The 16,295-nt window shown below is 30.7% G+C and overlaps 1 protein-coding gene across 2 annotated transcripts in view; it reads left to right on the forward strand.

Annotated features, from left to right (window-relative positions):
• Positions 1 to 8,057: 8,057 nt before the first annotated feature.
• Positions 8,058 to 16,295, forward strand: part of LOC132738608 (uncharacterized) — a 73,445-nt gene continuing 65,207 nt past the window's right edge. For both annotated transcript variants that reach the window (XM_060726152.1, XM_060726153.1), the window contains exons 1-4: positions 8,058 to 8,143; positions 9,566 to 9,703; positions 9,913 to 10,223; positions 15,554 to 15,706. In XM_060726152.1, the coding sequence (XP_060582135.1) occupies positions 8,141 to 8,143; positions 9,566 to 9,703; positions 9,913 to 10,223; positions 15,554 to 15,706 (605 nt within the window). In that variant the 5' untranslated portion in view covers positions 8,058 to 8,140. The remainder of the gene's footprint in view (positions 8,144 to 9,565; positions 9,704 to 9,912; positions 10,224 to 15,553; positions 15,707 to 16,295) is intronic.

Consider the following 16,295-nt stretch of genomic DNA (forward strand, 5'->3'; position numbering starts at 1 on the left):
AATGGACATGATTCTATGATAAATTTGATTATTGTATATTTTATGACAATTTAATATTTATAACCAAATAGTCAGCCATATAGCATAGAGATACTGAATACAAGGGCATGTAACATATAATTTGTATCGTCCTTTTTTCTTTTACAATTTAACAAGATAATTCACTACAATGTAATAAAATTAATAATCTTTTTGAACGAATTCTGTATAGTACTTAATCCCAGAAAACAAACTGTCATAGCTACTCTCAAAGCAAAAGTTGTAAATTACCATTTCATTTTAATGATTCACGTAACAGATATAAAATTAAACACTCATTTTCATAATTCCGTCATAACGTTATTTAATATTAAAGAAAACATTTTGTCATAGGAAAACTATTTAATGGAAACTGGCTTCATAATTGATAAATATACTGGATATTGAAAAAATGAAATGTAAAAGACCTTTTTTATTATTTTGATATATTTTAATATTTGCGGTATTTTAGATTATATGTCAAGACTGTTTAACAATTCCGAGCCTGTAAGAAGACACTTGTCCCATTGATAAATATTAAGAAGACCTTTATGCATTGAATAAATGTTATAACATAGAATGTTTGTTAAATGTCCTTTTATTAAAAAAATTATGCATATATTCTAAAACGTTGAAATATGGTTGCAGTAAATATAAGTTTCAAAAGAGACGGAACATCATTCGTCTTATGTTAAACTATTGTTGCAGTAAAAAATAATGTTTAAAACCAGAAGATAAAATTGAAAGTTATAATATAGAATTGCAGAACTGCAAACACTAAATGATTTTATTCTCCGTGTAAATTGACCTGTGCTCGCTCTATTTCATCAAATGTTAAAAGTAGGATTGCCCATTCAGAAAGGAATGCATAACTTTTCAAATTTGTTTATACGATATTTTCTTAAAAAGCTGTATTCTCGTATTTCCAAATTAATGGCATGCTAAGACTTTATAGGTTTATTTAAATGCATCTATCACGTTCCTGCATGAAAACTAAAGTGTAAGCAATAACAAATCTCAAAGGAGCAAATTTCCATAGCAACTGTCAAAAGAAAACATTAAACTTCAATAAAACGCTTCATTTGCGTTTCTTGAAACAAGTAAAATGAAGTCCATTAAGTTTATCTTTCGTAAATATTCAAAATTTTAAAACAAAACAAAAACGTTTTCCTTAAATGAAAGAATTATTAAAATTGCGTTTAATAATATGTAATATATGTATTATAAATGCGTTACGAAAGTGTAGTTTTCTGTAAGACAAACTATTTTCTCATTTCCTTTTATTATAACTATATCATTATCATAGAACTCTTATATTGAAATGAAAGACAATCCTATACCACACATGTTTTAGTTTTTTCTTGGCAATCACTAAAGCTTTGATGCCTGAACGTATTTGAATTGTTAGAAAAAATATGTAAATTGAAGCTTATTAAAACGAATTTGCTTTCTGTACAGTGCATAATTTACATATCCTAAGGAGTAAATTTAAGAATATATCTTGTTCAAACAAATAAATTTTCTTAATTTTACATATTCTCAGTAAAACATATTGTCATGACAACTGTCCAAATAAATATGCTGTAATAATGTAAACAATTTACGTAAGAAATTTGAAACATTTAGAATTATGCACGATTAATTTTCATTCTAATTTTGAAACTTTATAAAATTGTAAAGGGAATAATTTCTCATAGGAACAATATTCAATGGAACGTGGCATTGCAAGTTAATGATATTGAAATGATACATTATATTTATTTGAAAAGAATAACATGTTTAAGAATGATCATACTTTAGATAGCTATAAATGGATGGAGTTTAGATTTATCTGTTCAGAATTATTGTTGACTTTAACGCAATCATTATGGGATTATAAACGTGATTAGATAATTAAGAAATATTTGATATATACAAACTGAACATTTAAATGCAAATACAAGTGTTTGCTCTGTATATCTGATTTTAATTACTTTAATCGGAGCTGACATTTGTACTTTGAATTAGAAAGACTGTATATTTCAGAAAACATGTATTCTAATATAAATAAATGGAAGACTTAAAATATTTCAATCAAGGCAAAATTAAAATTTCAGTTCTACCTTGTCATGGAGGTGAGGTGTTAAATTTACGCTTCTTCAAGTTTTAGGATATTTCAAAATATATATCATTATATGTATCATGTTAGATAACAACACGTTATATTAATTATATTTTATCATTATACGAACAAACAGTTTGAGTCAAATATAAACCGACATTTTCTAGACGTTTTCTTACTAACACGCTCAATAGCAAGTTAAAGGGGAACATTTAAACTTAATCATTTAAATCGAGAAACATTCGCCATAAACCTAAAATCCAAATGGTACAAAACGCGTAGACCTACTTGCATAGGGTCTCTTAATTGATTAGCAAGTTTTTTCAAATCTCTTTGTATTGTCTTATACAGTAGAATCTCTCTTATTCCTCGATAATAAAGATTTGAAAGCCGTCGACTGCTCGAGATAAAACAAATGCTTCCATAAAATCAAGACGAAGACAAAGTCTTACACATTTGCGATCGAGTAACATAGCAGGAGATGACGGCAAATGCCTGCTGTTACATAATGAAATAAATCATATTAATCAAGTAAATAAATACTTAAATATTTTCCCACTGTCAACATGTGTTTGTTTTACAGGCAATACACAACATGTGTTTGTTTTACAGGCAATATTTTCTTGCAAAAACATCTCCCTAATCCATGTTACGTCACTGTTTCTTATGAGAGAAGATAATTATTGCCAGAGCAACATGGGACATCGCTACCACTTGCGGCAATACCTCCGTGCCGTGTTATTTCTAAAGAGATGCATTAAAATCCATAGATGCTTATGACGGCCTTTCTCTGCAAGATCAGAAATAATTTTATTCGAATATGTTTCTTAATTGTACTTTATAACAAAAATGGCATATCTGATGTACCTCCTTTCTCAAATTATGAAGTTACTTTTGTATTCTAAGATAAAATGTTTTTTAAAAAAGGTACAAAGTTGAAAAATAATGAACACTTAGTTGGTTTTTTTTTTTTTTTTTTTTGCTTTTGTTTTTAATTCTTTGTTGACGTTATTTACATTGCCCATTGGTAACACTGTTTTCCAAGCAGTACGTTTTTTCTCAGTGCAATAAACGTTTCAATAAATCAGTAGTTACTGTAATTGAAATTTACAATCCCCAAATAGGACAAGACACATCGTCTGTCTGTTATTATTTAATTATTCTCTCCAGGAAAATAAATATCTCCAGGCGTCAATTATTCGGATGACTTCCATTTTCTTTGTCAATAGTAAGTAGGCAATGAAATTGTTTGATCAGTATTCACAAACTATCTTTATTATGTTCATTTTTAGCAATGTTATAGTCATGTGATCACTGCTGCATGAACATGTCTGCCGAGTTTTCAAAACTAAACCATTATCTTTATTCAAATGTTCAAGTCTCTTTACCAAAAACGAGGAGGATCATTCATTATCCATGAAAATAACCAGTCCAATTGCTATGCCAGACTTCAGATATGCATTTTGACATGTCTGGTAAAAAAAATAAGTATAGTAAAAATAATTTCTCTTTCAAAATTATTTTTTTATCAATTTCATATCCATCAATGGAAGCACAGAATACTTCTAGCTTTTTATTATGAAGAACGTTATTAAAAAGATCTAAAAAGAATCAGTGTTGTAACAGAATCAGTGTTTTAACACTTAAGTTTAACATTTATTTTATTTATTTTTTTGATACTGCAGAAAAATTAAGAACAGAATAATTTTATTTTACAATCAATGGAAAGAACAGTTTGCTTCTTCTATATTTTGAAACAATTATTTACATAATAAATGCGCTGAACAAAGTACCTTTATCGCTTATTTTTCTGTGACTCAAAGTTTAATTAATTTTGTATTTTTTGTAAAGTAATAACCTATGAATAATCAAACGTTTCAAATAAGATTGCCTATTCTGAAAAAAACATCTCACTTTTCAAGACCGTAAACACGGTATTTATCTTTTCAATCAGAATTCTTTATTTCCAATTTGTTGACATGTTAAAACAATATAGTTTTATCTACATACATTTCTGCAAGTGAATTAAAGTCTTAGAAATAACGTCTCTCAAAGGTGTAAATTTCCATAGCAACTGTCAGAGTAAAAGCATTAAACTTCAATAAAACTTCTCATATGCTTTTACTCTGAACAAGTAATATCGAATTTATCAAGTGTTTATAATGGAAACAAGAATATCCATTATATATTCAAATATCGTATTTTTTCTTCAAAGATAAAATTATATAAATCACTTTTGCCAAAAATAATTTGAAATAAATATGTTTAAAGACGGGCAATCTATTTTCTTGTCTCATTGTGATTATACATGTTATAAACTAATACGATATTTATTGTACCCCCTTTGAAAAACGTTATTTCTAATTCTTTAATTCACTTGCAGAATTGGATGTCAACAACTTGGAAGTAAAGAATTCTGAATTAAAAGATAAATACCGTGTTTACAATCTTAAAAAGTGGGATAATGATTTTAGGAGTGGCAATCTTTTTTTAAACTTTTTATGATATCTAGGTAATTACTTTGACGAACATTTAGAAATAAACATTGCAAGTGGCACAGGTACTTTGAACAGCGCATTTATTTATTTTTTAAAAATGGCTTGAAAAATATAAAAAGAGCGAACTGTTTTTTCCGTTGATTTTGAAATATTGTATTTTACTCTTAATTTACAAGTAGTATCGAAGGGGGATAGCTAAATATTAAAAGTTTTCAATAAGCATGCGTTTCCGTTGATGGATATGCAATTTTTAAGAAATTAATTAAAAGGGAACATTTTTAATATACTTCAATTTAAAGGAGTCATGCAAATGCAAATGCAAATCTGAAGTCTAACACATCGAAGGCGAACATGCTTCGTGTGTGATTTGTTTAGTCATTATCCTGGATTGCTTCTACCTTCGTTGTTGATAAAGAAAATTGAATATTTGCATAAAGAAAATAATGATTTAGTTTTAAAAAATCGGCAGAGGTGTTTTTTGCAGCAGTGTTTGCTTGATTATTACATTGCTCCAAAAGCCGAACAAAATAAAAATAATTGGTACAGACTGATCAAAATGTTTCATTTCCCATTTACAATTTACAAAAGAAAATGGAAGCCATCGGAATATTTGACGTGTAGGGGTATTTATTTTCCTGAGGAGAATAATTGAATAATAACGGACAGATGATGTGTCTTGTTCAATTTGGGGATTGTAAAATTCTGTTGCGACTGATTTATTGAAACGTTTATTGTCTTGAGAAAATTCGTACTGTTTTATGTACAAAAACAAATGCTTGGAAAAGAGTGTTTAATAAAGTCGATGCGAATAACGTCAACAGAAAATATAGAAAAACACATAATATGAAATTAGGCAAAGCCAATGAACGTGAATGCCTGTTTAATTAATCGTTCATTCTGTATTTTACATTTTCCGTTTTAAAAGTGTCAACTCATACGGTATTTTATGCAACGTTCTGTTTTTACTCGGAACAACTCAACGATGATTATTTAGCCGAAAATTTCCGATTGTTACGTTATCGGATTACCCCGCCTATTATCATTAAGTTACATTAAAAACGGTGGCGCCCAACTAGATATATGACACTGAAAATTTCACTGATAGGCATAGCATCTGTCAGAGTAAAAGCATTAAACTTTAATTCAACTTTTCATTTTCATTTGAGTTTCTTTAAATAAGTAATATCGAATATAATTATAACTGAATGTTCGTGTTTTGATGCTTCTCTGTTAAGTGATATTTAGTATATGGATATTTGATTCGTTGTTTTCGTTGGGTTAATTCGGTCGCCGCCAGCGGGCTTAATGTTGGTACAACATTAATATTTAAAATGTAGTTCTTTCCAAGCAGTCCGAATTTAAATGGGACAGATGTTTGTACTTTGAAGTTTATTTAGAAGGAAGAAAACTGTCAAGAAAACATTAACGATAACTAAATAATTTGTATTAAAAATTTATATTGGTACACATCATTTACGAGTTAGATATGAAACCACTATCTTTAGAGGTTAAATACTTTATTGTTGTTCGCCATTATGCGTAAATGGCCTCTTTATTAATGTTCACCCTACAATGGCCTGTGTGTCGCGGGTTCAAAAGTCATTTTTTGACTTCGAAGGTCAAGTAACCTCACTGCGCTAAAGATATATCTACCATATTTGGGTCACATTGATACTTAATGAATAATGATAAGTCAATGCCAGAGTCTTAATCTTGGTTTTAATGTTAAGTACAGTGTAAAAAAATGCCAGGTTCCCGTTATATCGTTCACACAGCTCAGGTCGGGACACTACCTCTTATAATATTAGTTATAAAAATTGTTGACAGGTTATATGGCCCTATATAAACGGTTGTTTAGAGATATTACCCGATGCGCTAGGTGAGGGTTATTTTACAAACAACCGTTAATATTCGGCCATACAACCTGTCAAAAATATTTAAAACGAATTTATAATACTGCAAACTTCCTTTTAAGAGAAAAAAGTGAGATTTCTTTATAAATTGACAGCAGCCGTGTATATAAAACTATATTATAGTCAGAATTATCCATTGAGAATTTACGTTACAAACGTGCAGTATTATAATATTTGTAGTTTATCGGCAAGTAAGATAAGTACCGTGCTGTGCATATTAGTTTCATGATACACCTCATGCGTTTTATCTTTTGCACGGCATGCGTAAAATCATATTCACATTCTTTCAAGTTTAAGGACTGCACTTTGTTCAACTAACACATTAATACTTGTAACAACTTGTAACACATTCACAAAGATATAAGTTTTGCATTTTTTTCCATTTTCGTAAGTAATTAAAGGTTAGGATAACCTGAATTACTTGTCAAGAGATCAATAATACATTCGGAATCAATTGGACTAAACCGTATTTAAATCTTAATTACATTTGTCATAGAAACCGAGGCCTTCATTACAAATATGATATGACCTAAACGATAAGAAACACTTTTGCCTAACCATGGCTAAATTGGTCGCCAATACGGCTCAGTGTATAAGTCTAAAGTAAACAATGCGTGGTTACATGAAAATCTAAGTCTACATTAAATATCTAATACCATAAGTCATACAAATTTCTGGATAAAAATTAATCTCTCGGAAGCACCAATCACAACAGAATTACATAAAACTTGCAGACTCGGTTTGACTGAGTCTGTACATTATTACCTTATTTTTTGTATACAAATTGATGCTGGTTCGATACATTTATTCAGCTTTAACACGAAGGTTTGATTACTAACGAATAATACACTGTTACTATTATTTCTTTGTTTGTTTGTTTGTTTCATTTTACGCCTTTTCCCAACAGTATTTCAGTCATATAGGCGGGTAGTTTCCTGAAGAGTTACACCAGTACTAGACTTCCTTTCTCCGCGCTTAACTACCAAAGCATCTCCCGGGGAACAAAACCACGCCAGATAGGTAACTGGATTAGAAGTCATCGACTCTAACCCCTCGACCACGGATACGGTACAATTATTTCAATTAATCTTTAAGATGATATTATACAGTGGTCAATAAATGTTAAGCTCGTCTTCATTAATCATTCTAGAGTGCCATGCTATAACAGCTATAATCTTACACTATAATGACGGAGATTACTTATTCTTTTATGTTAAGTTCATACTTTTCATGTCATTCTTACCTTGACAGGTTTTCATAAAAATATACATTAATCATTTAAAAACGCCAGAATAAAAGTCTTAATCATACAGATCACGTGAAAAAAAAACAACCAGCCACTGGAAAAAATTAAGATAAAATTATAAATTTTTGATAAACTGATAGTCTATTGATCAATTTAATCGGTTTAATCTTAGTTCACTGGGATTTCACAAATATCGACAAAGTCATTTTAAGGCTTTCCAATAAATCTTAAATGTTCACCATAAGTCAGACTTTAGTTCACTTTTTCATTTAAATTTGTCAATCGGTGATCACTTTCAAACAGTTTTGGAAACAGATATACAGAAGCATACATCATGTGCGGTGGATTTCATTGATACTCAGATATGGTGAGTTGCTTTCCATATATGCGATAATGACAATTACAAATCCTTTAATTCATTTTTATGGTTTTATATCATACATATAATGCTCAAAAGAAGATTAGTTCCAAAAAGCATTATTTGTAAAGATATTACCGAATTTACATTTCTATGTAGTATGCAGTATGAATTTTACATATTTATTTATGTTTTAGAAGCTTATACATATATTAAATCTAATTTAGTGTAGCAACAAACTAAATTACAACATACGGCTAACACAGCTGTTGCTTTATTTTAAAAACAAAAAATATACAAGTAAAAATTGGAAATAAGACGGATTGGCAAAACGGATGTATGCCCTTTTTTTATTTAAATCGTTTTCACGATATCTATTTTGCATGTGTCTAGTTTGTAAAAAGATAATTGATAAACCCTGAGTGTATTTTGAGTTCAACCTTGCTGTTTTAAATGTTGAAAATTAACGACATTGTGTACTCTTAAACTTTATACGAATAGCATTGCTCATATATTTTAACTGTTTAACTGTTTTATGTTTAATATATAATTCAGAGAAAATGTTTACCACTAGAATCATGTTTTATGTGTTATTCTATTCATACTTTCTACGATGACAACAATAGAAGAGCATGTATACGTCAACATTTTGAAGTCAAAAGTTTATATTTGTAACGTATCTTATAACATACCCGGGCCTATATTGCGACTCCGTAAAAATGGTATTGCACAGCCGTGAATATATTTTGACGTTATATATAAACATAGCTTTAAGAAGCGCTTAATGTTAGTGTTATTCTATTGGCGCGTCAATGAAAATTTGTTCTCTTCAAACGGTCTTTATTTTATTGTGCGAGACTAGTTCAAGAAATTCAGTATTGAACTTACACTCATTCAATATCCTCTGTATAATGATAAGATATTGAAATGCGATGGTCTGAAGCGTGTTTTAAAAATGAAGCTTTTATTTTATTTTATCTAATTTTATCTTTTTAATTTATTTCATTTATCAATAAATACAATATTCGCTTTGTCATTCACAAATCAATTTTCGAATTATTTTAATTTTCAAGCTTAAGCATTCACAATTTTTTAATTCAGATAGAAATTTACTTGAAATATAAATTTCGATATTCGATGTAAGTGTTAAAAATAAACTAATTACAATTTGACGTCGACAACACTATCCCTTGACTGGCTTGAATTTACGTTCTCCGCTGTTGATCGTTATTTTCATATTTTATTCGTATGTATCATAACCTGTTCACGTCAGTGTTAATTTTAACCATGACATAGTCGTTCGTATAAGTAGTCCGATTCGAATCAGATTAGGACGGTTAGATGACTTTAGAAATGATAATTTGTGATTCCTTAAACGTTCTTTTAATGTTTAATATTTTATTGTACATTGTAGTTAATGGAATCTTTCAGGCAATGAAAACCTTGATGTTAGTATTTGCTAACGCCATGTTACTAGGCATGTTTTATCAACAAGTTGAGTGTAATGGGCAGTTCTATGGCGGGTCCATGAGCTATGTTATGGAAAAACAAACTGACGACAGCCAACTGGTAACTAGTTATTGCAATTTTATTTCATTCTTGCTGAATTAAAACAATTCTGGTTTGGAAATATATGGTTCCGAAACCTGAATACGTATACACTTTGTGTAGTTATTTATACTTTATCTCTTTCAAACTTTTGAAAATGTATGAACCGTCAGGAAAGCTAAATAAAACTTGAATATTATGATAATAAAAAACACTTTTATAATCACCAGGTAACCATTGAGCTCATAACTGGTTGGGTGCTTGGGGAAGGCCCCTGTGGCCCAGGTTGCACAAAATCTGATATTGGAAGATCTACTCGTTTAACTAGACCACAAATGGTTACAACCAATCCAGACTACCTTGGTAAATTTTTAAAAGAACATAAATCAAACGCTTCAACTCAACTAATTCCTATGGATACAAGAGTAAATTCCACATACAATGAAACTGTTATCGCTATCAGTGAAAAGGGAAATTGGGAACAAGAAATAATGCACTTCAGCGTTATTATGGAGAAAGACAAAGAAAGAATGGATATCATGTAAGTATAATAAAATTTATGTTGATATTAATTATCTGATGTCATAGCATGAAATTGGTAATCAATAAATAGATAGTTCGTGCATATCTACATGCGAGGGAATATCCAAAATAAAGTAGACTTTTATAGGCTCAATCAAAGCGAACCTGCGACGTTTTCAATATTGCTGTATTGGCCTTTCTTTTAGGATAAAGTAATTTATTGAGTAAAAATTGCAAGCGCGCTTTGCGATTTATAACCATATTTACACGGCACGGGCATATTTAGTTATAAAGGTCTCAATTCAAGACAAATACACTACAGAACTTGCGCCAAACGAAGCAATATCACTGTTCGATATGCTTATTTTATTACGTTTACTGAATGTAGCCATTTTAAAACAACATAAATTTCGGTTGTAACCAGTGTATAAGGCTTAGAAATGTCGATGTCACACCAGCGGCAAATCATATAGTTCTGCCATTTTCTTGTACATATATCAAAATAAACTCCGGAATTGATAGTGTCAACCTAAAAGATATACAGTGAACAGAAATCTTACTTTTTTAAATATAAATATATTTTTTAACATTTATTTTCGATCTTTTAAGATTCAGCACGACAATATTTTTGCGTTTACATGTTTTGTCGTATTTTCACTTTCTTCCATATGGTCTTTTTCAACTTGGGTGACATGAATACTGTATAATAAATAGCCCTTGAATTATGTTGCCTGCTTTTTTATTTGCCCATTTTTGATATCTTGTCTGTGATATGCAGACATCATAACCACTGATTGATTTCCCTTTCAAAATTTCATTTTTTATTGTTTCGCCCTTGTTATTTAGTTTTGGGCACATCTTTCTACTTGATGACCATATGCCGCTTTTCTTTGATTGGCACGAACGTTCCACATAGAAGGTTCCGTGATAACCGGCATATAAACACATCTGGGAATGTTTAAAGATTCAAATTTTTACCAGTTTATGCTAAATGTTGAATTCTACTTAAGCCGGTGCTAAGGGGCGTGGACGGTAACTTGCACTTTCCAGTACCGTCCAAGAACAGCCTCAATCAAACCAAGCCTGCAACATTTTCAATTTTGTCCTTTTTTTGGCTTTCTATAGGGATTCTGTTTTTCTCTTTTTTATTGCCACAGTAGTGTAATTTGTGACGTGTGATGGTTACAAAACGTCTCTTTTTTATGACTGCCAGGGCAGCCATTATGGGCATGTTAGTCGCGTTAAAAACAAATTATGATACAAAAAGATACATAAGCATGTAATGCAAGTTACCATGGACACATGTCTATATAATACAAGTCTTTCGTTACAGGGAAAATCATTAAAATTATTCATGCAAGTTTAAAAAACGTGTGTAGTCCATAATCACCACATGTTTAATGACATTTTTAATTTGATATTACAATAAGTAAAGTAATTAAGTCACTTACTTTGTAATAATATTTCATTTGCCTTTGGTTTGAATAAAGAAGTTGATGCTGTAAAATGTTATATATAAAACCAAATAAGTTTTATCATTTATATGGGGTAAATGTTTCTCAGTTACTTAGATTTGCTAGAGCTTGTTTCAACGTAAAGGACTTCAACGAGCGGAATATTTTCATTACTAGCAAGCTCCTAAAACAGGGCTACCGCTCTCATAAATAAAGGAAAATTACAATTAAAAATTACAATCGCAGTTTTTATTTCATTTTAAAATTCAATAGTAATTTAAAACACTTTTGTGACAAGGGAAGAGCAAGCCTGATTTACAAACTTACGTAAGATCTGAGCCGTGGTAATTGTTTTGCTGTTTTTACTAAAATCATTAAACGTTTTATTTAAAGAGGTTATGACCCTACTATTTTAAGACATACCGCATGCTGATTGTCAACGCTTTTACAGTTGGACACTACGCTTTCCTCTGTTGATCAAGTTGGATAAACCCTTGTAGCCCTAGGGTAAAAATTGGCAACTTTTCATAAAAATCAATTTCTGTGAGTTTGTCTAAAGATCTGACCTCAATCAAAAGAGATATTTCCTTTTCAGAGAATATTCTGACTCTCTGATTGTGATATTGTGAACCCTAAAACTGTAAGTGTGATCTTGACTTTTAATTTTGGGGCATGGGTCTTGGTAGCAACACATCAAGTTATCTTGAATCCTTCATTGCACGACAATGTAACAGCTCGGACACGATTGTTTTGTTAGTCTCTAAGTGTGACCTTTACCTTTTAGGTAGTTACATTTGTCTCAGATGGGACAAGTCGTCTTGATGTGTTCGACATTAATTTAAAATCCCCCAATGCATGACAAATATACAGTCCAGACAAGCATGTGTGTAACTTTAAACTCTTGTTGTAAGAATGTAAACATTCAAACTGCAAGTGTGACCTTGACCTTTGAGGAAGGGACTTAGTTCTTCTACGTGAATCACTTTGGTGTGGTTAACAAATTGTGCCAGGTTATTTTAAAATCCCTCAATGAATGACAAAGCTACAGTCAATACACGTATGTTGTATGGGTGGGGACCCACCGACGGACGGACGTTCTCACATTTTTTTTTATTTATTTATTGTATTGTTAAAAAAAGCCACATTAAACAAAAAAGCCAAATAAAGCTTTACGGAATGAATAGCATAAAAGAACATTTACTATTACCTGTTGCTGCGATTGTCACATAAACCTAAAATAGGTTCTCGTACAGACAGACAGACAAACGAACGGACGGTGCCATTGATTTTATATACCGCCCTTTGGGGCATAATGATAACTGTCACTGTATTTCATTTAAAGATCCTGTATGTTGTAATCAAGGTTTTAACCACACTTAAGTGAAATTATATGACATATATATAATTATGCTTCTAAAACAATTTTCAAACATCGACGAATATGTTAAATATGTACTGCAAGTATTTGTTGTCATTATATTTAATCTTTAAAATATATGCATTCATTTCTTATTGAACGAAATTTGACTTAAAATTTAAAGAAAATAAATTTCTACCTCCCTTTACTAATATTAAAGCTTTTTTACTAATGTAAATTAGGCAATATCTTTACAAATAATGCTTTATGGAACTTTATGATATAAAATCATAAAAAATGAGTCACCGGATCTTTGATATAGTAGATCTCAAATACAAAAATATGTATCAAGTAAGCAAACTATTATTTTGACAATTATTTTACTATTCCCTTTAAATCTATATAAGACTTTGCTCATTGTCTTGCATTTGAAATGCGGAAATATGTCCTTGACCTCGAATTTTCACTACACACTTATGCATTATGGCAAAGTTCAATTGTATAGAAACAAAGAAAAAGATAAATCTGCTTCTGTCCCTACTTTTAATGAATGTATTAATGTGGTTGCATAGCAGTTTTCACAAATGTAGTTTTTTTTCTATTACTTATTATGAGTTTATTTGTTTGTTTTCTGGTTTTAACGCCAATTTCAATTCAGTTTTGATCAGACCACGGATCAATAACCAGTAATTATCAGCTTTTCAAAAAGTGTCTGACTTCTAATTTCACTTCATTTTTGAATTAGTGATGTGAGACCAATGCCTTCTAGACTAATTACCAAGATCTTCTTATTTACTTGCAAAACATTATTCTTTCTTTCATTCCATTAATAAGTGGAGATGTAATTAAAAGAGGAAAGCGTAGCGTCCAATTGTAAAAGGGTTAGATGCCGTAAAAGTAAGTCTAGGTTTAGGTGGTAAAAGATGTTCATTCCCACGATAAAATTCGATGCGTGATTCAATAATATTAAATATATTATGTTTTCATGTATTAAGTGCATTGCTATCAGCATTTTCGCGACGACACCATTTTTGTGTAAAGTCCTCGATCGATTCAGCTATCTGACTTCGACAAGCATTAAAATCAATAGGGGAAGGAATTCTATATTTTGGTCCTTTTAGAAATAAATTACGGATTCTCTTGTCGTTTATTATATCAAAATCACCAGTGATTATATGGCCAAAATCCAAGTTACAGAATTTAGAATTTTTGCAGTCTCAACTAGTTGGTGTATTAGAATCAACGTCTAGGTCGGAGACAATTTTGTTATAATTGAATATGATATTTCTGACAGGTGTTTTATATTTGTAGCAAATAATTGGAATCTCAGAGTTTTTGAAATATATAGGAATCGCGTCGGTAACGCGTTTATCCCGAAAAATACTAGGTAAGTCGATGAAATCAATACCTTTGTTTAGAAAAGTAACTTTAAGAAAGTGCTTGTCATGTTCAGCGGTGGTGTCGATATGAGGTCTTAAAATATGCTGTGCGAAACTTTGTATAAGGTAGGCTGCAGTTTATAAAGGATCAGTTTGGATAACTATGTTATCGGCTTCTTCGTCTAACGTTTTAAGAGACCGAAAAGAAAGAGCGGTTAAACGTGATAACATAGCATGTCTACCCGAATTAGTCAAGATAATATTTAAATCGGAAACAGACATAGTAAGTTTTTATTTACGTTTGATGTTACCATTTTTACGTATTCCATGAGAACGAGATTTCCGCTTCCGTATGTTAAGAATAGAAAAAATGTCAATACTGGGATCTTTAGAAATATAACTTTGTTGAAAGATATTGGCATTAAGGCCAAGTGGAAAAGGGGTTTGTAAATTTTCAATCCTGGTAAGTTTGACGAGTGAAATAAAATTGAAAAAATTGTTATCAAGTTAAAATTTTATGAATAAGTTAAACTTACCAGTCATACTAGTTACCACCCCTTGGAAATATTTTGATGGTGTAAATGTTTTCACTTAATCAGTAAAATTGAGAGGCGCATGCTTTTCCCGGTCCTATGGATGCTTGCTTTTTAGTTTACGCATGCGCCTCGGCGAGTCCGATTGTAAACAAAGGGAAGTAAATCCTACATGTACATCCCACATGTATATTAATGACTGGTTAGTTTAACGAGTGAAATAAAAATGTCTTACACCAAAATTTGAAACTTAAAAACGACTTTTCATCAAGCTCACCATAAGAACACCCTCTTATTAAAAATCATCTTTACAACTTATGCCAAAAAAATAGTAACGCGTGATAGACCTCCATATTTCGTTTTCAGATCTTCTAACTACTATTTTATACAATATTAAAGTAAGGTTAAGCATGGAGCTTTCTGTGAATGGGGTAGAGGTTAAACGCTTAAATGTATACATGTATATAATCAATTATCTACAATTTACATAATTGTTTAATCGTTTAAGATGGTTCATTTTGAAAATTACTCGTACCATGAATCATATGTAAAATCGTATGTGTTATTTTGTTTCCGACACAAATAAGAGAATTATTTAATTACTATCGACGTAATTGAAATTTTAGGTTCTCGGGATTATCATGGAGGCAGCTTTCGTCAGTACAGACAGATAAAAAAGATATTAAGTGGCACTTCCAAACAAAAATAGTTTCAAGGTTGAGGAGCGATACAAACTCAACAAATCAAAGTCCGAAGACTCTTTCGAAACCGTTCTACAGGTAAAAAGTGTTTTTGTATGTTCTTTATGTTTTTATTAATTTCATATTCATTCTTCATTCAATTTTACTTGTAGCAAAGTGATTTATTGATAAAAGGATTTAATTTTAACAGAAGCTCAAATCAACTTGATATACAAGGTCAGTCCTTTTGTTATTGGTGTCAGATAGGTAACACATTTAAGCAAGGCATACAACTGTTTCATATTTATTTTAGGCACAGTTTTCTCCAGTGTAAAAGCTATCTGTGTAAAAAGATTTTTATAGAAAATCCGGTCGAATAATCAGATTATCATAAAGATATATTAAGTGATAATGCCCTGACACAGAAAATATTTGAACAAACTGATAAAAAAGTCAGTATGTCGACCCGTACAAGTGTTCAAATACGTGTGTCTTTTCTTCCTTTTCCGATCAATAGCTTGAAAAAGTACCGACCGTAGTTGATGTTATTTAATTTGAACATGATTGTGGATTTGAGAAAATTATATCATAGGTTAATTAGTCAAAATTACAGTCCTTGTCCAACCTAAAATGAGTTCTGCTCAAGTGTTTTTAACTTAGTAGGGACACTGTCCAAGGCTGGACGTTG

Source organism: Ruditapes philippinarum, unplaced genomic scaffold (genome assembly GCF_026571515.1).
Source record: "Ruditapes philippinarum isolate M1 unplaced genomic scaffold, ASM2657151v2 ctg188_1_1_1_1, whole genome shotgun sequence".
NCBI classification, from domain to species: domain Eukaryota; kingdom Metazoa; phylum Mollusca; class Bivalvia; order Venerida; family Veneridae; genus Ruditapes; species Ruditapes philippinarum.